This window comes from Halictus rubicundus, chromosome 13 (assembly GCF_050948215.1).
Source record: "Halictus rubicundus isolate RS-2024b chromosome 13, iyHalRubi1_principal, whole genome shotgun sequence".
In the NCBI taxonomy this organism is placed as follows: Eukaryota; Metazoa; Arthropoda; class Insecta; order Hymenoptera; family Halictidae; genus Halictus; species Halictus rubicundus.
In genome coordinates, this window is record NC_135161.1 from 3,917,860 (window position 1) to 3,944,611 (window position 26,752).

Consider the following 26,752-nt stretch of genomic DNA (forward strand, 5'->3'; position numbering starts at 1 on the left):
AACCCGTTTTCACGGAATATAAACATAGCTCGAATGATTTTTAATAATTTTCAAAATTGTTAATTTTACAGATCTGCAAAATAAATTGTCAACCTTCTTCATTAAATCATTTCTACTGGTTACTGATTTATTCTTCTCTTTATATATTTTATATACAGCCTGAGCTCTATTTGCCCAAAAAAAGAGGCAGTGGATCGGTTAGCAAAAGCAGCTACAATAACCGAATATAATGAACTAATTAAAATACCCCATACAGACTTTAGGCAAATATATAGGGAACAAATGTGGAAGGAATTTCAAGATAATCTCAATCACCAGTTTATTACAAAAGGTATATTTTACTATGAAAGATATTATGAAACCAGAAGAAAACCATGGTTTCACAAAAGAGGAATGCCGAGAGATGTAATTGTAAGAGTTTGCAGATTAAGATCAAATCATTATAATACTAAAGAGTCACTAGTTATAAAAGGTATATTAGAAAGCGCGGAATGTGATTGTGGAAGTCCTGTAGAGAGTATGAACCATATTTTATGGGACTGCCCAATATATGAAAAGGGTAGACAAGAATTTTTTGTAAAATTGAGAAAAGTTAACATAGAACCACCGGTAGATGTGTTATTTTTTAAGCGAACCAAAGACAAGACTGTTAAAAATACTTAAGGAATACTGCGATGCTAACGATATTAGAGTATAAGAGAAAAAAAAAAGAAAAAAAAAATATATATATATAGGAAAATGTGCAACATAGTACGTAAGTCAAATCGTTATGTATATAGGTATAAGAGAAGCATATATTTGCGGCTAATGGGTCCGAGTGGACTCAAGTCTTTGTATTATTGTTGTTAATATTAATAGCAATAAAAAATAAAAAAAAAAAAATTTGCCCAAAAATCATTTCTATTGAACTACCCAGCCGATGAAAATGAGTTTTTAGGTTCTTACAGTAGAAACATGAGAGTATCTAATAAAAATTTTAGTTGAAAAAAAAAATATTTTGTCACAATCCATTTTTATTAGAGTTTAGTAGTTCAATTGTTATGATTTAACGAATAAAGGTTAGTACTTTATTTTGCAGACCTGTAAAATTAACAATTTTGAAAGTTTTGACAAATCCTTCAAGATACACCCTCGGCGCTGTGAGTATCAATGATCGCATCGTGGAGGTATGTATATAGATGCTCAGCGTCACCACATCGCTCTATTCCAGGCCCACCCGATACGTGCTTTGCTATCTTCGTCAAGCGATTCGGCCAATAGCGGAAGACGTGTAGGGCGAAGTACGGATATCACGTGGTACCTATAAGTTTCTCACTGTCACCTCCTGATGGACGATCAACACGTTTGTGTGGTCAAGAATGTAAATTATTTGTTGTTCTTATGCGCACAACTACTTCTCTTAGCAATGCAATTTTACTATATACGTTTAACACACGAAATTAGAGTACAGGTTTCGTTCGATGAATTTTGTAGATTCGCATGAACAAATTTTTGTACAATCTTTACAAAATTTCTTTCACACAAAATCAATCAATTTCATATGGTACAGCGTAGAATGATTTTTGTTCAACAAAATCGTTGACGTTAATATTACTATCATCTGTTTTTTAAAAAGATGATAGTTAAAATCATAATATTGTAGTTGCTCACCCCACTTCTACTGTTTTGCGACAGAGAATTGAAGCGAACAGGTATTACGACTTCAGCTAACTTTTTCGTGATTCTTTATGACTTGTGAAATCGGAATGTACGATTCAATTCACAGAGAATAATTTGAAGCAACATTGTGTAATCAGACTTTTTTGTATTGAAAATTGTGCGCACTGACTTTTGCTGTGATTTTGTTAAGATCTTTGCATTTCGATAGGCGTATCGGTGGCCTTCAAGTGCATGCAAACGAGACACATGTATATGCATTGTACATACAGGGTGTTTCGTTTAACATGGATTCGGTAATATCTTCGTTGCCTCTGCCGGTACGCAATATTGTGACAGGGCAAAGTTGATAGATTTCGAATGAGGCATATTGTGGTCAATGATTTTTTTCAAGTTCGTTTCCACCCACGATTTTCAAGATCATCAAGAAAAAAGATTTTCTGATTTTCGTCTGTCTTAAAAGTTGTTCGTTTTTGCAACCTTGGATTACCTCAAGGTCATTTCAAAGACGTATGCTGAACTTGTTTTTTCTGTATTTTCATAATATTAAAACAGAAATATGGCATTACATAAAAAAAACACGAAGTGACCTTGAAATAACCTTGGAAAAATAAAGATAACTTTTTTTGTCACGGTGACATTCTACATACAAATATTATGATAAAAGTCCCTTTACATCTTTACCCTATCACATACCGTGGACACCCTGTATACACAGTATATAGACAGGATGAGGAACCTAAAACTTTCACCAAAAATATCTCCGCTTTTTAGTATTGCGAAAAAATGTCCTTTCAGTGACAAATTAAACCATGTATAATATGTTGACCTTCAAATGACCTTTGAAAGAGATGTCCTTCGACAATGTTTCAGTGTTTACGTCACTGGAACCCTAGTAGAGTACGGTAAACATGAACATGGTCTTCGTACGTTGTCATGCTTTTTGAAGAATTACGCCTTCGAAGGTCATTTGAAGGTCAACATATTATGTGTACATTATTGAATATGTCTTTTCATTAGCTATAATGTTACACTAATCAAAATACGTGGTTCCATTTATAAAAACGACAACGACCTTGAAATATCAGAAAATATGATCTAGAGAAAAAATGCGTGCGTGTTGTGCGCACGTTGGTAAGTTTACGCGAGTTACGCTCGCTTACAAGGTATTTCATACCATTTGAGATCCAATCTAGAAGTGGACGAAGACACAGGAACAATGAAGAATTCATTGTGTTAATAATTGTGTTAATAATAACTATAATTGTGTTAATAAAAACTCACTTACGTTTTACTATATTGCATAAGAAAAGTACGTCACAAGTTGAGCAATAGAATGATTTGTTTTGTCGTTTTTAATTTTAAATTCCAGATGAATATTTCCAAAATTATTTTTTAGTAACCAAAAAGACACAGTTGTAGTACAAAAATGAAACAACTGTCACGCAAAGCAACGCATTGACAGCTATTGTAATCGGTTCATTGGAAGAATTCAATTTCGGATCTATATGGATTAAATATTTTTAACTTTCTTGATTTTAACTTTTTTGACTTTCTTTCAGCTTTTCCTCACACTGTATATTTTTAATAACTAAATTTTTTTGCGGAGTTTTTAATCAATTTCGTTTCTCCTTAATGTGGAGAAAACCATCAGAATTATCAATTTGATTCCGTGTATTACTTAACGAGCGTCATTTCTTTTTTCGGAATATTTCTACGTAAGCTTAAAAATTAATAAGATCGATTCGTGAATAAGATCAAATAGGGTACATATGTTAACAAATGTCTAACACTACTTTGTCTTGCGCTTTGTTTATTGCTCAAACAGGAGCAACATACCATGAAATACCGAATATACTCAGAGTAATCCCGATTATCTCCGATAATCTGCCGAGATGTATTTTACAAAGTCAAAAAAGAATAAGTATGATATTCAAAATTGGTTTTTTTTTGACAACAATTACATGCAGACAGATTTTTGAAGCAACGATCCAATGAAAATCGACGTGGGTGAGAGACCCAATTACTGTGGGGGTACCAATTACTGTGCCTATATTAATTATACTTATTTTTAAAGCATAATGAATATTAAAAACAGATATGTAACATATACAAGGTGTCTAAAATGTGTTGTATTTCCATGAAATGGGTGATTCCTGAGATCATTTGAAGTAACTTTTTCCTTTGCGAAAGTGTTCACCGTGGCTTTAGTAAGGGATTATTAACGAAAAACACGGACCAACCAGAGCGCGGCTACAGCAGACTGATTTCGGCTGACCAATGCTAACGCCACACTCGGTGGGATCTGTCGCCGAACCGGAACCCGCCCGCTATAGCCGCGCTCTGATTGGTCCGTGTTTTTCGTTAATAACCCCTTACTAAAGCCACGGTGAACACTTTCGCAAAGGAAAAAGTTACTTCAAATGATCTCAGGAATTATCTCTTTCAAGGAAATACAACATGTTTTAGGACAACCTGTATATTAACTAATTTTAATGAAAAAAATGTAACATCTTTCTTTTAATATTCAGTATGCTTTAAAGTAACTGGTAGCCCCCCCCCCCACTAATCGGGTCTCTTACCATATTGATTCACTTTACGTGCCTGAATTCACAATTTTAGAGTTATTACAATTAAAGGGATGATCTTCACCGATAAATTATTATTTCAAAGAATATTTTGAAATTCCTCTTTAACACAGCACATTCGCGGGAACTCCTAATAATAAGCTGCCGGTAGGTCAAGCATTAAGCATGTATTATTATTACTACAAAAAGGGAATACTTTTCCGTTGTAAGAACTTTTATCTTCGAAACAATTGTAATGTTCCTTTCAATATGTTCACCTTTCATTACAACTTTTCCCTATTGCCATTTGGAGTGATCTTTCTTCAATGAATTTTAGATTCAGCTGAGATAACAACTAATACATTTAAGAACTTGAACATTTTTGTTAGTAATTATAGAGAACGTACAATTTGTGCAACTATTTTTTACGTTAACGAAGTTCTTACATACTACGTATACAACATTTGACGAAAATTAGTCGAAAATAATCTTAGTGTGCATGAGGCAAAGAAGAGATGTCAATTTGATTATAAAAGTTTTACCTTTTCAGTAGGGGTTTACGGGTACCCCAGCCTCGGATTGGCTCGGGCAGCCATCGAATCGGGTCGGGTCAGTTCGGGATCCCGAAAGTTTGAAATGTTCCTGTACCGGAAGCTACAGTTGGGATAAGTCTGAATCCCAAAAGTTTGTATTCAGACAAGTATGATGCTGTTTCATGAATTTTCAGTCGAATTTTGTATTTTAACTGGCAGGTTCAGAAGGATTTTCGTATTTTCAATGGAATTAGTTATCAAACTCCACAAGGAAAAACGTTTTAAATATATTTTGTGAAAAGTGTAGTGTTTCATTTCAAATTTTCCGATACAAGTCTTGTTTTCGTGGCTGAAACAATATTTCCAGCGTTAGAAAATAATCCTTCCCTCCGGACCCCGACTCGATCCTACTCGATTCGACTCGACCCGACTCTGATTTCCTGAAAACCAATAGAAATTAATATTATGCACGTAAAAGTATACAATATATTTTTTTTATGTAACAAACATCATGTAGGAGAAATTTTAGTCTAGCCTCCCGTATCCGAACAAATGGGGAGATAACAGTATTCAGAGAATGAAAGTTTTAATTAATAAAGGAATGCAATTATTTTAATAAGTTCCATATGTCTAAATAAAGATCGTGATCGCGAACACGTCAGTCTGATCAATTTGTGCAAATATTTATACATATGAATCTGATATCCTTTTAGCTTCTTAATTATATTTTACATAATAGAAAGCGATTTGTTCGTATAATATATTGCTACGACATACTTTTCGGATAACGGAACGAATATAGAATATTGAAATTTTGGGGGGGGGGGGGGTTTACTGCAATTTTAAATGAAGAGTCGGTTTAGCAGTAAAGGTTCTTAATTTGTTTTCACACGTGAACAAAGAAGAGTCTCCACATTTCAGATAATTATACTTACCTATTCCATGCTGCGTTCAATATTGTGTTTAAACTATTGTAATAAAATGTTGCAGATAGCTTTCGTACAAATGTTTTTTATGTTTTCACTTGTTCACAGTGTCCCGGAGTATGTGGGCATAATTTCAGTGGTGGATTCAGCACATTAAATCGAAAAAAAGGTTGGGTTTGTCTTTCAATAATTCTTTTAACAACGAAAGTCTTTGGTTTACAACATGGCTATAGAATCTATAGTATAGATACTCAACGTTGACGCACAAGGGGGACTCTATCTTGCTAACGACAGTTGTGATACTGTTTTTCAGCTTGTCAATCGTCTTTGGATTATTGATGAAGACTTTACCTTACCAAAATACATATTCAAAAAAGTCTAACGATATTAAATTCTATGATATTCTCCTGATAGTCTCCTCTTGGTGAATATATAAAATACTGTATAATTTCTGTCGCAAAGTAAACTTTCCTTTAAAATTAAAAAGAAAACTATAAAATCTCAAATAGTTTGTTTCACAGTGACGGACAAATGAAAGTTTAAAATTGGAATTTCGGTATATGAGTATTAATAACTTCAGCACTGGATGGTTCTCCAAATGTTGATAACATTCATCTAATCTGGGACATCCTCGCCACACTATACAACAGGGATGGACATTTTTGGCTGAATTGAGACAAGTCTGTCCCCACCAGCGCCTACTGTCCCCTTCCAGAAAGCGCCGGTACCGTGGGATAACGAAGACGCGAGACGCCAGCAAATGCGATGAAGGTGCGCGCTGCACGAAAGAGACGTTGGTGGGAGAAGCAGGCGTTTGAGGGGCCCCTACCGTGCCCGTCACTGCTATACACCAACACTGCTAACATCAAACTTCTTTTGTTTTAATGTGTTAACACCCCATTTTGTTCGACACGTGCAGCGGATAAAAGCAAGTCTTTTGCACTATAATAATATTATGAACATATTCCTTTAAGTCCTCGTAGTAACAAAGAAAGTATTACAACAGTATCTCCGTAACTGTCGTATCGTTACGTCTGCCCAGCGACAGTTCTAGTAGAGGTGCTACATTCCTTGTAGTGTGCCGAAGGTAGAGAATGATAGCGACTGAAAAAGGAAGAGTAACTGACTGAGGTTCGACGTTTCCACTCTCTGCTTCTCTTTTGTTTCCGTTCGGCGACCTCTTTCATGCCCGAAACTTTAAGAGGGCCTATACGTATACGAACTTGCAAGGATTCACGGGGACTCATACTGACGCTTCAGTATCGCAATGAGCAATTCAGAAGTGATCAATTTGGTTTTCTAAAAGTTCAATCTAGGATTGTACGGTCTCTAAAATGCCTATTTCTACGTTATCGTGGAGTAATTTGTAATATTCAGCGGCATACTGTCTGACAGCGACAGTAGCGCTAGAAGTGAGAAATGTCGGAACCGCGAGGTGCAGTTTCAGACGCCTCGTGACAGGCAGTATGCCGCCGAATATTACTCGAGTAATTATGATTGAAACGATATCGTGTTTGGTGTAATTTTAATTATAAAAAGACGAGACGACTACGATGGTAAAAGTGCCAGCAAAAAAATCAGAAATTAGAAAACTTGCAACTTTTGCTTTGCTTGCATTGGCGTGAGTCCCGTTGATACTTGATCCCTTGCTGGTTTGATCGTCGAGCGTGTTCACTGCTTGACTGGTTCCAAGGAGGACCCCCCCCCCCCCTAGTGGGGATAAAATTTGAGAGACCTTTGCGAAAGTTACGGAGATAATACTATATTATGGAAACACTTCAGATCACTGCAAACAAAATCTACTAAATATGAATCTTTGCCTTCCGTTTAACATGAAATAGAATTCTATTCTTTTGTAACCAATATTTAAGCATTAGAGTTGATTTAGACATACAAATGAGCATGAATTTTTTACTCTCTTCTATAAAATTGTTACAGGAAAAGATCTGATAAGTAGTAATAAAACTAACAAACGTGTAAATATTAAAATTGTAATCACATAAACGTGGAAGTAAACCTACTTTTATCCACTCAATTTTTTTACATGATACATCGTTTTAAATAAACTATCCATTTTCTATCCTCTTTTATAGTTCTCTAGTTCCCTTAGGGGGGGAACTAACGGGAGGCGACGAGGGACTCGAGGTCGAAAACAACTCGTCGCCCCACTCACCAATTACGTCGCCCCGGAGGGAAGTGAAGCTTCCCACTGAGGTTTGGGGACCTAAACCAGACCTAACCCAGACCTAATCCAAACCTAATCCATGCATTTACAAGTTTCTTTCAATTATCTCGTAATCAAAAGCCGACCAACAAAAACTTTAGAGGGAAATGTTGCTCAGAATGGTAATCCTGACAACATATTTCAATCTCATTGAAATCTGAGGGGAGGACCCTAATCGACATGTTCACCGAATTCTGTATTACACTTCAAGAAAATCAAAAACTTTGCTAACATTCTACACCGCCTTTGTCCAGCACAAAGGCAATGAAGTATAGCGAACTTAAATTGTATCGCATAAGACAATACAAACAATGTAGGAGCAAACTAGTATACAAAAAAAAGGGTGTTCAAAAATTGCATGATAAACACAGGAAGATAAAATACCTGAAAACAGGACAGAATTGTAATAATCGAAGTCATCTAGGAAATTATAGTAACTTGCACGCAAGATACAAGATGTTAGTAGGTACACCTAATTTATACCGTTGTCTTATTAAAATGTAATGGATTACTTGTGGTATGCTTAAAAATGATACACAGAGGCAATTTTAATAAATATGAACAATAAATGGAAAACAAAAGTTTTCTTGTTAATTCTTTGCAACATAATTTATACTGCGTTTTACCGTTGTTCACTTTCCTGTGGGAATTTCAAGGGTGTTTCAATGCGCATTCCAAAATGAGTGATGTATTTTTTATTTATATTCTAATAGAGACGGTTGAAATCGGTACAGTCATCGGAGATCATTGAATCTTAGAGTCGAACACGAATAGTGTATTTGATATACCGTAATATGTGTATACATATTATCTAACAAGTTGCAAATAAGCATTCATTATAACTATATAATCCACGATTTCTGTTTAGCTACAATCAGCCTTGCTTTGTGATGTTTCATTCATTGCAAATGCCTCTGCTAAGTACACTGATTTCGTCAAGGATTGCACAATCTGAATAGAATTTTATAAAAGAATAAATATAATTCATGAAAATTCAATATTTTCGCTGCGCAACGACGCTTTTACAATTCGTTTCAAATCGAATTCGTAGATTGATCCTTTGCATTTGAAAGTGTTTTATTAAATTCAGCTCTATAGTCCCGTATATTTCTGTTATACACAAATAAATATGTTTCTCTTACAAAGTGTCGAGTAAAAGAATTGAAATGTCGAATAGAAGTCCAAATACAGCAACTGATTATAAATTGGTATTCTACACATTTGTTTTCTTAATTTAGGCAGTAGTATTGTTACTTTTTGAATTGTCTTTAAACCCTGCTCATTAGCACTTTAATCTATTTAATCTAATGTGATAAGTGAACATTTGAAAGGACACACTTATTACGTTACTTTCCTAATTCATTGATACCTTAAAGCATTATTTGGCACGTGTTATTAGAATGTTTCTTAATACGATAGAATTGATGTAGCGATTTTCACTCACTTTTCACATACTTTGGTTCCATTATATTCTAACACCTTCTGTTTATAGTAGCGCTTACTTGGGTCGCCATCATTAATTACACATAAAACACTCATTTACAGCTGCACTACTATTTAAAATGTACATCAAATGTGTGTTACTCTTTGAATAACACATGCAAAAAATGCTCGTTATTTACGATTCCCTTAGTACTCGAATAAATTTTATTTTGTGCGATATAGCTTTGTAGAATGTTCACGGAACAGAGTCAGTTTTCTAAATATTATCTCTATATAAATTACAAGAAACAAGGACCAATCCGTCTTGAAAAGTACAATAACGATATCAAATTTCAGGTAACATTGAATTATTTTATCCTCTAACTCGTATTTATAACTTTGACTGCCAACAGTTCCATCGTCGAAGTAATTACAAAATAGAAAATGGGATCGTTTAAGACAGTGCTGTCCAAGTTTCCGTTTCTTTTTATCCCCATATTCACGTGTTCTAGTACAACAACATATAACGATATTAACTGACATCCGTGGCGCTGACAACGATCTTCTAGAGAAGGCATGGACAACAAGTCCCCTCTGCCTTGGAAAGTGTGATGGGTTTCCCCTCGATCAACGGTTCAAGGCAATTGAGGTTAGGGAAAGGGATAAAAGACTGTTTATCTTGATCTCTGCCTGTGCTATCTGTGTTCTCTGAGCTCACCGGAGCAAGGACAGTGCCCCGCAGGCTGATTATTGTCCATGCCTGTTCCAGGTACTTGTCTTTAATCGATAATACTACGCTTTCTCCTGCAGTAATTCACAGCTATGGCCTAAAGGCTTACAAGGACTCTGTTATGAGCGGAATCGATCAGACTTACTTTGAACCTCAACCTGACACGACTCAATTTAACTGATTCGCTTTTACTAGCAATGTATGGACAGTCAGATGCATCGGGTACTCAAACTTCCATTCGGTTCAGTTCGGTACAGCGTCGCCAGATTCAGACTTGCCGCCCACTCCATCTTTCCCTTCTACGACCTAGTTATTCCTCTATATTTCAGAGGCGAGCATCCCTACGAATCCGACACGGACCGGTCACGTGACGTGATGGGAGCACCTAATTCGCGTTGCGTCTGCATGTACGTCGTGACTAACGGTAATGGCAGAGAGAGAGAGAGAGAGAGAGAGAGAGAGAGAGAGAGATATATATATATATATATATATAGAGAGAGAGGGGGGGGGGAGAGGGAGAGAGAGAGAGGGAGAGAGAGAGAGAGAGGGAGCGAGAGAGAGAGAGAGTGTGTGTAACTGTATTCCCTTCAATTCGAGTAAATTCCCCTGATCTGGCGCCCCACACATGACAGGCAAGATGCCGAAGTTGTTTGGGCGCCTCGATTGGGTGCCTAGAATGGTCTTCGTGCCAGAAATCTTTTCCGACATCGTTGGAGCCATAACTTTGAACGTTTTATTACTTCCAGAAGGCCTTTCGAGAGTACGTTGACGATTTTCGGCACTTGGCCTTTGTTGCGAACACCTCGATCGACTCTCAAGTGGCCTGCGGATACGCTCAGTCCGTATGGACGACGATTTTAGGCGCCCAAACAACTTCGGCATCTTGCCTGTCTTGTGTAGGGCGACCTTTATACGGTTTCTGAAAATCTTTTCTTACATATTACATATTGGGCACTGAGAAGACGATAGCCAATTGTGATTCGTGCAATTTGGTAGGACAATTTTCATCTATATGCACAGAAAAAACAAAGCAATTCAAACAGTTAATTATGTGTCTACGTCAACGTGTGATCTATTTATGCGCTTCTAATGCCCTTCATTTCAGCGTATCTAAAGAATATATGCTTAAATACAGCGGCGGACAAATGAAAGTTTAAAATAGGAATTTCTGTATATGAGTATGTACAGTGATTTCTCGGTATATGTCAACAACACGGGTCTTTCCAGCGTCGTGTATCGTCCAGGAGACATATCCGAGCCGTGTTATGTTGACACTCGTCGGCATCTGAGGCTTCTCGAGCTTCGCGGCAACACGGGGTATACCCCGCCTTATTGGGGATAATTCCGCGACGTTTATCATTCAGGCCTTGGCGACATATATAGAGAAATTACTGTATTGCTAACTTTAGCCCTAGATTGTTTTCATAGAATGTGCTAGCAATCCGTTTTGTTCAACACGTGCAGCGGATAAAACTAAGCCTTCTGCATTGTAATATTACTTATGAACGGCACTTCAAAGATAGCATCGAATTATTATGAAAAAACAAACAGAATTTAAAAACTCGAGTGCCCACCACAATCCGCAGATCTCGATTCCATTGAAAATCTCTGGGCTGAAGTTGCCTGAGGAAATCAGAAATTTTTAACATCTTTTTATGTAATTCTGCAGATTTTGGCGAAAAAATGCCGAAAGTGTTTGTGAAGATGTGCGATTTTCAGCGTTTTTGACAGATAAGGGCGCCGCCATATTGGTATGTAGTGACCGTCGCGCGTCGTTTAACAAGCGGAGTCGTTAGATGGCACCATAAGTACGCGGTAATGCCCATAACGTAGAGCACCAATCTTTGGGAGGAAATATCTTTTGCGCATACACAAATAAAGAAAAAGTTGTAAATATAACTTGCAATTTTTAATCGCCTGCGTGGCTAGGGGATTCCGCCCCCAGCCCCCCCCCCAAGGAACCCAACACAATGTTTTAAATCTGAACTATAATCGGATTTCCAGATGCTGCAATCACCCCTCCCCCGTCCCCAATTTAGGCTTATTCAATGAAATCTTGGTGGAAAGATCGACAATCATCTCACGGTAATAGCGGAACTACGTCGCAATAGTTGCTAACGAAAGAGATGGATCTTCCAATGTAAAATCCATCAACTCGTGCACGGTATCTAGTGTCTCCACTCGTTCAGCGATATGCGAAGGTCACTAGATACCAACATGGCGGCGCTCTTTCCCGTCAAAATGCTGAAAATCGCACATATTTACACACGCATAACTTTTGAACTAGTGATCTCCTAGGATTGAAACTTGGATTTTCACAATTTTTTCGTCAAAATCTACAGGTTTACATAAAAAAAGCTAAAAATTTCTAGTTACCTGAGGTAAAGTTAAACCTCATTTTGCATTAAAAGATGTTTCCAAAAGGATTTTTGCCGATTCAAAACAAATTTTTTTACCAAATTAGTATCATTTTCTACCTTACCGGCACAACGCTTGGATTAAGTGCCGTTAATGAACCTGTTATTGCTTTACGCGGGTTGGGTCAGTTCTGGGTTAGATCTGGGTTAGGTTTGGATATGACTATATTGGAATTGATTAAAGCCAGAGCGATGGAAAAGACCTGGTGCGACGAGTCAGGGCGGTTATAGGAGATAATGCGCAAAGTAGGACCCTGTGGCCGTTGTCACGGGCAAGGGTGAGAGAGGGTTTGAAGACCCGGAGGGGAGGAGTGTAGTTTTCCTCCTCTCAGACAAAAAAAAGGTTTGATATGAGTATGTTTAATTGCATCTACATCGAACGGGTAATAAGCTGTAACCGGTATAAGTAGAACGGAGGTCCTACAAAGTAATAAAACTAATAAAATATTTGAATACTAAAATTGTAATAATAAAAATGTGGAATCTACTTTTGTCCACCCATAGTGTACTTTTGTCAACTCAGTTTTTTACTGATTTCATTGTTTTCAATGAACAATGAATTTTTTATCCCATTCTGTAATTCTCTCGCTCAGAAACACTTATTTGTGCCTATGTGATCCGTCTAAGCATTTGTAATGTGTTTCAGCATATTTGAAATGGATAGTACATAGTGAATATTCATATGCTTACATATTTTCTTTTCTATCAAACATTTAACAATTAATAGCCAGTTACAAAAGCTCATTTACAGCCAATTTTTAAATATTTAAAGGATTTTGCACATTGTATAAACTTTGATTGATTTGTTAGAATAGAATAACATGGAACTAAGTGTGATTTGTTACGTAAATGTTTAATTGTACAAAAATGAATAAATAATGTAAACATAAAAATCAATTGCTAGCACATTAACTATTTATAGATTTTGGTATGTTATTCATATTTTCCTCTGAACACTGATGAAAGTGACATTTTTTTAGGAACCGCCTAATTTTAACCAATGAATGAATCACTGTCCAGAAGACGTGTAAAGCCCTTGTCCTTTTTGTCTCAATTGTTCAACACTTGACAGATGTAGATATGCAGACTTTTGTGACTAACTGTATTCTTATGTGAGTATTTAGTACTACCATATTACAGAGGGAACAAAATTATTTTATTAATAAAATAAATTGTCTAATTCCAATGACGTGAAAATTTCACTTGTGTACACTTTATATAAAGTCGCGTATAGAACTTCATCTAAACTGAACGAGCAAGTCATATAGAAAATACAAACGTTATCTACGTCTGATGTTTACGTAAAAAATAATGGTATTTGATACTTTTATGTACACAAAGATCTTATACATATTTCCCGAGTATGTACTCTGTTGCCTAAAAGACTACTCGATATATCTGACCGCCATCTTGGAAACTCGAAAGTTTGACAAACATTCATATGTGAAAAAATACTTTCGGGGCTTCGTCAGGTTTTCGTTCGAATTTTCCGATACGTTTCGACCTTGAAATTTTAAGTACAGTAGAACCTCGCGCGTTGCATGAAACGGGTCGAATTTCCGTGAAAAAATGGAGGTTGGGCTGCGAAAGAAGTAACCAATCAAGTGGTTCGTAGTGTCGATCTTTTTTTGTTTCTACGTAGACCACAATCCTCACGAGGATTCTGTGCAAGAAACGAGGTTGTACTGGAGAGGTTCTACTGTACTCGCACACTTCTCACTTTTAGCCAAAGCCAGCAACAATTCCTTATCAGTGTAAGCCCGTCGGAACTGTTGCGAATAGCTGGACATTGAAATTCAGCGGAATCTGATAATTTTCAGCTTGCCACTTCACCTACGGCTTCTAACGCTCCGACGAGTAAAAATATATGTGGATGTAACATAACTTCATCGCGCAACTTACTGACGAGTGGATATGTTCTTGTGGGCAGGCTTTCGTGTTGCGCAGAGATCAGAAGATGGCCAGCCGTTTGCCTATTGGGCACTTGTGTCTTTGTTTTTGATTCATGTGTTAGTATCAACCAGACGAAAGGCGTTAAGTATTTTCTGAACTGTGCACAGCAACTGGATCCATAACCTCAAAATGTTAACGCTAGAACTACGGAGCACTGAAGGCGATTGCTTTAATGGTAGTTTATAAAAATAACAAGACTACATTTACTCAGATTTTACATGATATTTGTCTAACATATATCCGCACAAAAAATGTATTGAATAGTTCACCACAATTATCAAATTTGAAACCGGTCATTTGAATGGATCTTGTAGTTCTAGCATTAAGAACGAAACAAGATTGTAGTTGCATGAAATTGACTAATTTTTTGTGTCTCTCAATCTGTATTTTCATACAGAAACCGCAATTGTTGACTAGGTGACGCGTAGGGTGCAATACTGTTCATGTTATTCGAACGAGAAAGTTTACATAGTTTGCTCCACTTTTAACAAGTCAATATAAATATCACATTGCCGACACAAATGACTCCTTATTCGAATGAGTAGAGCAGAGCCGGGCACCTTCTTCCCCGCCGTCGCTGTGCGACCCCCCCCCCCATTAGTTTACCGGTTCTCCCACTCTTCAGCACCACTCCTAACTTGACCTTATTTCCAGAGTCGGGGAACTGGATCCCGCGCGGGTCGCATGCTGTTTCTTCCATAGGATACCAGTCGAATGGTGGGAGACGCTGGTAGGCACTGAGAACCAGTGTCGCCAGATCAAGACTTGTTCCTCCACTCTAACTTTCCCTTCTCTGGTACTGGCAGAGAAAGGGTAACTTTTTCCCCTCAATTCGTGCTCCCTCCCCTCATCTGGCGACACTGTTGAGAACAGGAGAAAGAAACAGTCTGCGGCCCATGGGACGTCAGCTGTCCGGCTCTGTTGTAAAGTAATAAACAATGGTTATATAGCTTAGGGAGTCCCGTTTAAAACAAAATAAGTTTAAACTCTTTGCCCCTTAATTCCCTCCCATCTTAATAAGTCTTGGACTTATTACTCCCGTCGTAAAAAAATGCTAGCAATAACTACCGACTATGGTGATACTGTGCATAAATTGCTTTTAAATAAACAAGACGAAAGATTCATACCGTGTTTTACTTTTTGAAATGTTTATATGTATTTCGAAAAACATCGAAGATGCACAATAGTGTAACTATACTGACATAAAAACGCAAACTTGCATTGTAGTGGCGTATTGACGTAGGACTAGTCAGATACTGTCATGAAATAGTGACAATTGTCACAGTTTTACGTTGTAAGTTGCGGTACACTTGCAGCTGTGCGTCTTTGATTTTTTATTGTACGTAAAATAGTTTTAGCCTTGATTACAGAGTTACAGCTTTATTACAATCTTGTTGAGAGAGTAAGATTAAAATTGTGCTTCCAGGACGTTGGAACTCCTGACACTAACAATTTTTACAAAATATAGATAATAATATATCAACAAAAAGCTCAATGAAATTAGTCAGACAAATGTGAAAAACTGTTGTGTTTTTATTAAGTTTGTAAGCTTTGGCTATGAAGTGGTTTACTTTCTAAGTGTGTGCCATTCTTATCGAATAATCTTGAACAGTACTGTTTCCATAAATTGTTAAGAAAAAAGTTATTGCAGTTTTTTAGATCAGGGCTACTTAACTTCTTTTCCGCCGCGAACCACACAACGCTCCCACCATTCTCCCTCTACAGTCTCTCCGTTCTCTCCATTACTGGGTGGTATCTCCCTTAAGACGCCGTAAAGCTTGTGTAGTGCAACACAGATCGTCAGATCCAGACTTGTACCCCCATTCCAATTTTCCCTTCTACCGCGTTATTCCCCACGCATCTGCCGCGGTCCGGTCACGTGCCACGTTTCCCCTCAATTCGTGGGCTCTCCCCTGATCTGGCAACACTGGCGCAACATTATAATGTGAACAAAATAGAGATACTGCTACGACTCTCCTTTCCTCTGTGACAGTCTAACTTGCAGGAAGATATCGGCCTGTCGTACAGAGTAGGGGTTTATTGTCGAAAGAGGAAGGTAGGTGAAAGAGTTACAAGTGGCTCACGAACCACCAGTTAAGTAGCTCCGTGTTAGATGTATCATGGCTCTACCCTCGACATTGTTCGCGATGATGTCATGTTATTCATGTACGGACTTTGCTTTGCAGGGCCGAAGCAACCGATTGCGAGGTTATGGTTAAAATCGAGCGGGTTCGAGAGGAAGTGTTTTCAGCAATTCAGACGCATTCCGATTCTAGTATTATAGTACGTCCAACACACCCGATCCCTCCCATGGACAACACTGATAAAAAGTTGTAGAATTGTTCGTTTCATCCTTTAAATTAACGCAACTCAGATGTAAGTTAATAATTATTTGTGCGCAGAATTTTCCGACCAAACGAGATCGGTGAAAACAACAGTTGAAACGTTGAAAGTTAAACGGGCCGTCTGAAGAATCGATCGATTGTTTCATTTCTTTTCTTTTGTTTATGTTGTTTTTTTTTGATTTAGAATAAGTCTGGTCGTATCACGTTTGATACACGTTGGATCGCGAGACAGTATCGTTTGCGGAAGCTGACTTTATCCCGCGAACTAGGGAAACGCGCTAGTTCACGTCTGCGATCAAAGTCGTACGATCGTGATTAAACGCGAACCATACGTTTGGCACTGTTATACTATATAATGTGCCTAGTATTCTTCCCCTCTCTGTCTTTTCTTTGTACAATTCAGAATTATATTTAGAAAGATTATTTCCATGGCAGTATTCACGTTGCATTGCCTCAAATGTGGAAATCCGAGCTGTTAGTAACTAAAAACATGTCAAAATCTCCCTCGATTTCCAGCGATTTAGATTAAAAATTCCTTCGTCTTTAAGTACAATAAATCCCTCCAGTCGCTTTTGCAATTCTTAGTACAACGACGTAAAAATAAATAATACTTATTACTATTATGTGAGAAAAATTCTTGGTCAAATACAACAATACACTTATTATTACACGCTTTTACTCGAAACAAACTCGAAACCAGTTTCAAATCGAAAGGATAATTTTGTACCAATGATAATATATATAAAATGTAAATGTCACGCATAAAACGCGCTTCGTCAATCTCTTTATATTGAGTTATTCTTCGGATTGAGTTGCGAAAATACTCCACTCCTGTTCCTGTTATGCCACTTGCACTTCAGTATTCGCACATAGGTTCTCCGAAAAGCCATGTTGCATAGGGCATAACACATTGGATTCACAGTACTATTAATATAACAAAGATAATAGAAAAAGTCCCACAGTGGCTGCGGTATGTACAACGAACAGGCTGTGATAGATTTAATCAGAACGAGAATATTGTATGGTGTCCACGTGATGATGAATGCCAATAAAATGGCCGACAAAGTCTTTGCCGCCTTGCGTTCCCCTTTCTTGTCCTGGATGTTTTTCTTTTTCGTGGCCGCGGCTTTACTTGCAACAGTCTTAGTCGTGGGCTTAGCCTTGCTCCTCATGTTCAACGGCATCCCTATGTCAAGCATTTGCGACGGCCTCCTGGTTATTGACGTGGGACTCTCGCCTTGGTACATTTTTATGCTCGGCTTCTCTATGTACTTTCCCTTCTCGCTGCTGTCATGTGTAGGTAACCGGATTAGAATTGTGTAGACCTACAATTTTTCAACATTTGTTACGGGGTCAATCATCTGTGTATTCAATTCTACACCATCGGAATTACATTTAACATTCAAAGACTCATAAACGCCATGCAAGTAGCTCCTAAGGATACTCGTCATTTCACTTACACAACACAACTACTAGGAATACTGAGTTTTCTCGATATATGTCCCAAATATCTAACCAATAAAAGTCCCAGAACAATCCCCACTGCTACGGGGTATGCCCCGTGAGGGGCCAAGAAGCTCGAGAGTGTAACATAATACGGATCGGGAATATTGGTGCGAGACCAGGAGATCACTACTAATCCAATAACAAAGCTTCTTTATTTTTTTATGGGACTTTCACCAACATATTCGTGGCATTTTTCTAAAGAAAATGGGAAATAACTTTCATTGTTCATTACACAAGTAAATATCATCGGAATTATATCATATTTGGTATCATTTTCATTAGAAAAATGCCACGAATATGTTCGTGAAAGTCCGACAAAAAAATAATTAAAAATAACAAAGTTTTGTTATTGTATTAGTAGCGGTGACCCAGTCTCACAACGATATACCCGATCCGTATTGAATTGCACTCCTCAACTTCGAGGCCTCTCGAGCTTCGCTGTCGTTTTCTACGTTTGCCAGTGTATCAAAGAATTGTATCTTCTAGCCGATATATGTCCCTGGGTAGACACGTGTTGTGGACATATATCGAGAAAACATTGTGTACAGTCAGTCACAATAATATTCGGACACCTCTAAAACGATGATACCTTTTTTAAGATTAAACCATGCCACTTGGATTTTTTTGAGAAATTGGAACAATTATTTTACTATACGAAGAGAAAAAGATATTTTGAAAAAATTGCAATTGGTTTGAAATGCGGAGATAATACTAAAAGTTGTTTTCTACAACATTTTTATGTGGGCCTATATTGAAAATTTTAAAAATCCGTTTTTTAGACCTGCACTAATTATATAATCAGGGTGCGGTCATGGCGGGGAGAGTCCACCTCGGTGGCAGGCTCCTCTGAGCGTAGCGTTGGAAGGAGCAGACATTGATTTAATTAGAACACACTTATTCAGCCGTCAAAGCACTTGCTGCTCCAAAATGTGTCACTGGGCCCTTGGGAGACGAACTGCACAGCTGACTTCAGGTATTCAGCAGTGCCGAAAGCTAAGGGACGTACGGTCAGGTCAACGAAGTCAGGTCAGCTGATGGTAGATAGTAGGTATACGACAACCTAAGGGGCGTGCTGCCAAGTCGACGATCTGGACTTTCACTTCCACTTTTTTATCGATAAATGAATCGTATGTTTATTTCACACAGATGTCGTGAAATTTTTCCACACTCACGATCTTTGTTTACGTTTGAGCTAAACTTTTCTTTACGGGATCACAAATTTTAGATTTTATATAACAAGTTATAAGGGTAGGAAAATTTTTTTACTTTTTGTATGTAATCCTGTGGTCGTTTGCGAGAAAATGCCGAAAATCCAAGTTTTAATAGTAGGAACTCACTGGTTCAAAAGTTATGCGTGTTTAAAGTTGAGCGATTTCAACCGTTTTTGACAGGTAAGGGCGCCGCCATGTTGGAATGTACTCAGCGTCGCGCGTCGCCTAACGAGCGAAGCCGTTAGACGGCAGCACAAGCACATGATGATGCTGATAACGTAGATTTGCGAGCGTAGTCGGACCGGCCTTCTCCACACGAACCTTACCAACATACTTGATCAGTACACGACCAACCTACTCGCGACTCCGCTCATGTGAGTGAGTACATACCAATATGACGTACACACCAATATCACGTCCTCTGTAGCAACGCTGTGATTGATCCGGGTTTTTCGTTAATAAGTCCTCAACAAAACTGCAGAGAACAGTTTGGCAAAGGAAAAAGCTACTTCAAATGACCTCAGGGATCATTCCTTTCAAGGAAGTACATTTTCGGGACACCCTATACATAACTAACATACATTTATCAATTGCAGTTTTTAATTTTTCAATACAGACTCGGATAAAAAGGCTGTGAAAAGTATCCTTTATAATTTTCTCCACGATTCTTACCAATTGCAATTTTTGCAACAAATTTTTTCACGCCAGCTAGTGCACTAATCCTTTTAGTGTCCCGAAAAAATTCAAGTCGTTTAGTCCAATCTTAAAGAAGTTATCGCCTTTTTAAAAGTGTCCGAATATTACTGTAAGTGACTGTATTTATACAGAATGATTCAGCTAACTGTGTCACTTAAACACCTGTTACTTGTAGACTGTTAAATATATAAAAAAGTGGCTGAAACGAAAGTTGTATGGTTTCAAGAATATCATACAATATAATAATTAGATGCATGTATAGTATATTAGTATAGTATTAGTACAATTAGCATATAGTGTATTGGATGCATGTATATAATAATTGAGCATGACTTGCATTACAAATCATTTGAGAATATCTCAGCAAGTCTTTTTCTTTACTAAGGGTTTAATTCTTTGATCAATAGCAACATTAAAATTTACCCTTTACAATAAAAAAACTCGAGAGGACCTTTATGTGTGTCCTGATCAAAAAGCACAATAGAAAAAACTAGTTATAACATTGTATGCTACTTTTAAAACCATACGATTTTCGTTTCAACCATTTTTCATATTCCAAATAGTTTAGAAGTAATTTAGGTGGCACACATATTTAGCTGAATCACACTGTATGTATATTAACTATTAGTATTGAACATGTACATATACTATACGTATACAAAGAATGAATAACAAGAACTATAAACGTTCTTTTCACAGTAAGATTTTGAGATGGGAAGAAAACACGAAAAGAAACGTTCTCAAAAGTATACAGTGATGTTCTAAATAGATGCCTATTGACAATGTCATTAAAGTTATTCGAAGGCCATCAGTATTTGTTAAATATTATCTTTTAGGTGTCTTATTTCAATGAATCCACGTAATACTGTTTAACGCATATTTGGATTTGTGACTTTGGGTAAAGAATCTTGGTAGATTTTTATATGCTATAAAATACAAATCTCAATTTTTTATGTTTTATTTTGTAGTAATCGACAAAATTAGTTTAAAAAAATTTTAACGTTCAAGTTTGCAGACACTTTGTACCCTAAGAGTACCTTGTAGTTTCACAATTTTATCTTGCAACGAGTATTCTTAAAACTCCCCTGAATAAGGTGATACAATGTAATATTGCATCATAAGCCATTGCGACATAATATACAATAAAAAATGTGGGTTTCAATCTAAAATTTCAAAGTTGACCTTTATAGGCTTTTTCAAGGTCATCACAAGATCGAATAAATAACAGCGTAATGTGTCCCCCGCAAAACTACAACTTCTATCTAAAATATTTTTTCTGTCATTCATATGTCTCGAAATATTTGCCTTGACAATTTTAAATGGCACATCCCGTATAAAAATCGTAATTTAACGCTTTGGGGACAGTACGAAAAGTATAAACGGGTCGTATGGCACTAAACGGTGTCGAGCGGACAACTTCAAAAGAAGAAAATGGGATAGAGACTTTTTTGTTGCGCAAAACCATTATTGTCTTATATCAAAAGAAAACTGTAGTTCGAAAGGTATCAAGCCGTCCGAATGTTTCAGGCATCCGCCCAAGCCCGCCCGATTTATTTCGGCCCCATCCAAACCTAAAATATTGGTTACACGCACACCTCTAGCGCAGACCTGGGCAACTGATTACTCACGAGCTGACGACGCGATGCTCGAGTAGGCGAAGCGGAGAAGCAGCCACACATGTTCCGCGAGACATCGTTGAGCAAGCCTGAGTTACAGTATTCTCTCAATAACTGTCGCAAAGGTCTCTACCGCAACTGTCAAAATGTTATCTCCACCACTGAGGGGTCTCCCTTGGAACCAGTCTTACACTAATGCAAGTGAAGCGAATATTACAACTTCCCAATTTCTTTTTTTTTGTGTAAAACTTTTACCATTGTATTTGTCTCGTTTTTCTAATTAAAATGACACCAAACATGATATAATACACGATATAATTACTCGAGTAATAGGCAATTAAAGTTTCGGACATAAAAAAGGTCGTCTAACGAAAAAAAAAAGAGAAGCAGTGAGTCGAAACGTCGAACTTTACATAGTCCCCTTTTCTCTTTCAACCGCTATCCTTCTCTACGTTTGGCAGACCGCAAAGAAAATGTAGTTCCCCTACTAAAACTATCGCTCGGCAGACCCGACGATACGACAGTTACGGAGATATTACTGTAATGTGAAAACATAACTTAAGGTATGCAGAAGCGAATCCGAGACGTTGTTAGAGCTAAAGTCAGTATCAGTCACATTACTTATTGTAAGACAATTATTTTGTTTTTCATAAAAAGTTACAGTATTGTACGTAACAGTATTTGTTTTTTTCATATTCTGTAAATTCTGTATGCAAACGTCGAATGGCATATAAATTCAATAAAAATTTTATACTTGTGTTCAGGTTTACTTCTTACGATATGCACAAGCCTTGTGCCATAAGGTAATAATTCGTTCTTTGCTGTAATACTTCACAGTTTTAACATTACATTCGTATCACTATCAATTCTCTTAATGAGACGTCTAATGTTTCATCCCAAATTTCAGTCAATCATCAATTTCTATACAAAAGTGTTACACCAAATAAAATCCAAGGTTAATAGTTACTATTATCTTGGACTTAGTAACTGACTTAGACTGAGATTAGGCGGGTATTGGTGGTTCTGTTTTATATTTCTCTTTATGAGTTTTTGAATATCATGATTGAATTCAAACAAATCGTGATTTAGGATTTTGATGGTGGAATATTATTGAATATTAGTGAAGTATTGTTAGTTATCATGCTATGTTGATTGTGTCACACGTACATACATATATTGTCTTGCACATGCTGTTTTCTACAAAGTTGTGTCGCATGCTTGAGGCAAAACAGGAGTCAGTTATTGCCGTATTATCGCAGAAAAGGACCCAGTCAGCCAAACCAGACAATGGCAGAAAATCAGCAGAGTCTGTTAAGAGACGCAGACAGCAGATTTGCAGCGGACGGTTGGTTTTTTTTGTTTTTATTATAATTAATGCTTTAGGCCAATGAAGCCTATAAGCAGCTTTACATGGTTGTACAAAGCTGGTTTATTATCACAGTCCTCGCAGTCTTATTTCTTAGTACTATGCTACATGTTGTAGCAGTATACCCTATATATTATCACCTTCCTTACTGGAATTTCTCCTTATACTTTTATTTCTATTTCTAGTCTATTTCTATCCTATAGTTATGTTCTCTTAGTTTCTAAAACAAGGTTGTATGTATAAAAATATTCTTTTTCTTACAGGCTACAGTATTTGGTACATTATTTTTAGCTTTCAGTCTCTGTAGATGTTTGTTCCGCAGTCTTTGGTGTTGCACTACTATTGCACATAAAGGCATAAAGTTATATTGCTTACTTCTTTCCGTAAGTTGCATTGTTTGCCGTGTTAGTGGTGTTGTTTGTGAGGACAAAGTTATTTGCTGCTTCGCCAGTTCAGAATTTGATGCCTGCTTTCCTTGTTCCTTCAGGAATCATTTCTTCTGCCTGTGATTTCAGTTTGTTCATTATTTTGGCTAGTCCTAAGAGATTGTTCCTATTGATTCCATTTTTGTTGTCTGTCTCTATTTCCATTGTTACATAGGCTGGTCCTTTATGGGTTTTGGGGTATAGGTTGATTTTTCTTTTCTCGTTAGATTGGAATTGTTTTTGCTATTTATTGATTCTAGTTTCCTTTCATTCCGGCCTACTCTTGCCTACCTTCGAGTTAACCAGGGATTAAGCTAGCTCAGGGTGGGCTTCTTAAAAACGGCGAGGTTCTGGGAAGCTTTCTCCGCTCACCTTGGTCAACTTACAGCAGCTCTTTGTAAGTAACAATTCAAATATACACTTTCTGTTTTGCAATATGTGTTCATTCAACGAACGGAGTCAATTATTATTTCTGTGTTTCTAATTCGAATTTGAGTTAGGACTTTTTAAAAGTTTCTCTTCTTGAAATTATATTATATTATATTTTTGACATAAAATTGGTATTCCTCCGATCGGAGTTCCCCCAGGGGCTTACTCACGGGTGGGGCCCGTGGGTGAGTACGGGTATTTGCGAACCCGGGGCACCCCGAGCTTATGGGTCGTTGCGTTCCAATTTTGCTACATTTATTTTTGATTGGGCTTTTTTGTCTTTCGAATTGAAATTTACTTCTGAACTTTCAAAAGTTCCTATTATAAAATTGATATATGTGGTTTAAAATTAGTATTCCTCCGAACGGAGGTCCCTCAGGGGCTCACTCATGGGTGGGGCCCATGGGTGGCCGGGTATTGGCGAACCCGGAGCGTCCCGAAGCGCCTTTAGGTCGTTGCGTTCCCATTTTAGATAGTAGTTTGAAGTTCTGATTCTACTCTTGTTGAATTCTTGTTGATTAAGCCGCACTCGTGTGCGGGGTTATTAGCTTGGCTCTCGTGAGTTGGCGTTATCGGAGGTCCCTCCATTTATTATAGGTATATGGTCTAAGCTTCTCGTGGATCTAGTTGTAATATTTATCGTTCGTCAGCGTAGGGGGCGTAAGAAATCTAGTTGGTGTTAACGATGTCGGTATTTCAGATCGTGAGACACGAAACCCCATATGGTGATTGGTCTACTCCTATACCTCGTCTGTGATTTCAGTTACAACGATAAAGGGCGCGCATATACAATTATACGCTTTTATACAATTATGCAGGCACCGATATAGGGATTTCCCCGGTGCTTGTGGCCCGCGTAGAGTGGTGGAGAAATCATCAGCCCAACATCGGCGAAACGCAGGTCCTCCACGATTCTTGGGGACCGAAGAGGCGAAACTCGCAGCAAACGAGTTCTCGGGGTCACCAGTGGACAAAGGCCACACGTTCTCGGATGAGAACGTTCGAAATAAGACAGTCCAAGATGGACTCGCCACGTGGTCGCGGCGGGGAAAGAGGTTACGTTCGCGCGGCCCACGCCACGCAAGTAACACACGGTGGAGAACGATAAAGTCAACAATATTTATTTAGGAGCACGGGCGATCGGTCACGAACTTCAGCTCGAGTCGCGACAATACTTAACGTCGACCGGCACAGCGAAATACAATCGTTTTAGGAGCGGATATACTACACGTCTGAATCGTACAACGGACAACCGTAGAGAGAGCGAGGTCACCGTGTACGTGACTCGTCCCATGAATATAGAAGATTCGCGCAGGCGCACAAACGCGCAGCGTGCGCGCTACCATGCCGCCGCCCCACAATAATTCTATATGCGCGCCATCTATCGTGAAAATAGAAAGTGTCGAAATGGCAGATTGACTAACGAGTCACTAAAAACGTCGCTAGATGGTGGTATCTGATAAAAATCTGTTACTAGCAGACTCTGCTGCCAATATCACGCTTCGATGCGGAAACAGATCGGTAGACCAACCGCGGTCGAGTTGCGCAAATCTTGCGCAATGTTGGCGGAATTTGGCTAACTAGGGAGGAAGGAGTGTTATAATTTACGCTGTGGATGTTCATGCTTTAAAAACATATCGATATATGCAAATGAAACGAACAAATGCAAAAATATAAGGACGTATCAGAACATCACGGTAAATTTGCAATAAATGAACAGGGGATTTTTATACAAATTTCTACTTTTATTGTTTATTTTATGAAAATCGCGATAATGACAAAATTGATTTAATAACTGGACCATTTTCGTGAAAAAATGAAAATAGTCATTCAGTTTGGTTAAAATACACGTTTCTGTGTGGCTTACAAATTAAATGCATAAAAATCTGTTGCCTGGTAATAAATATTGAATTCCATTATAATCGATTTGGAATAGCAGCCCAGTAAACAATTTGCTCTTGATTTGCTTTGAATTTGCCCCCCAAATTTGTCTAAAAATTCCAACCCATCTATTTCCGTATTAAGCGAGGTATTTGAGTGCCAAGTTTACGGGCAGAATTCTATGTCAAATGGAAAGCAAATTGAGACCAAATCTTGGCCTTCTTATAGAGGGCAGGTAGGTCGCACTAAGAATAAATATCGGACAAAATCGGAGGAAATCTTGCTGTAGGAGGGAAAACGCACCATAATTTTAAGATTTGTAAATATTTCAATCTTAAAAAATAAATAAAACTTAAAATTATTTAATTTCGATTTGACGTTTTTGTCTAAAACAATTAATTTTGTAGTTCTCGATCCAAAGTTCTCATTCAAAAGTGAATATCAAAGTGTAGCGCTACGAGTTTATCGCAGTCCTTAATTATATTAAACCCGCATCGTATATATTATATTAAATCGAAGCTGTCTATGTTATAATTTTTTGGCGAATTATTTGGCAACGAGTAAAATTACACATAAATTATTAACCGCAAAAGCAAACATTTACACCAAAAGTTACGTGTTTTTTTTACTATTTTTCTTTTTATCGTACTCTGAATATCAGTTTTTTAAACCATGTACCCAATATTTTCTGTTTAACGTCGATAATATAACCTTTGCGTAAAAAATTATTGTATCATTTGATATTTAGAATGAAAGGTTGTAACGCGACGAGGAACACGATAACGTCATGACCCCTCGACACCCCCAGATGTAACAGAAAAATCGCGCCGGGACATCGGGGCCAACGGT

The 26,752-nt window shown here is 37.6% G+C and overlaps 1 protein-coding gene and 1 long non-coding RNA gene across 4 annotated transcripts in view; one reads left to right on the forward strand and one right to left on the reverse strand.

The window, feature by feature from the left end:
- The first annotated feature begins 13,318 nt into the window (after positions 1 to 13,318).
- On the forward strand, positions 13,319 to 15,456 carry LOC143360400 (uncharacterized). Its single transcript, XR_013083268.1, has 2 exons — positions 13,319 to 14,720; positions 14,846 to 15,456. It is a non-coding gene; the product is annotated as an uncharacterized LOC143360400 (long non-coding RNA).
- Machr-a (muscarinic Acetylcholine Receptor, A-type) overlaps positions 15,021 to 26,752 on the reverse strand; it is a 96,978-nt gene continuing 85,246 nt past the window's right edge. For 2 of the 3 annotated variants that reach the window (XM_076799187.1, XM_076799186.1), the window contains one exon: positions 15,463 to 18,098. In XM_076799187.1, coding sequence (XP_076655302.1) covers positions 17,559 to 18,098 — 540 coding nt within the window. In that variant the 3' untranslated portion in view covers positions 15,463 to 17,558. Of the gene's footprint in view, positions 18,099 to 26,752 lie in introns of all 3 variants that reach the window. The other variant, XM_076799188.1, reaches the window with a different exon arrangement.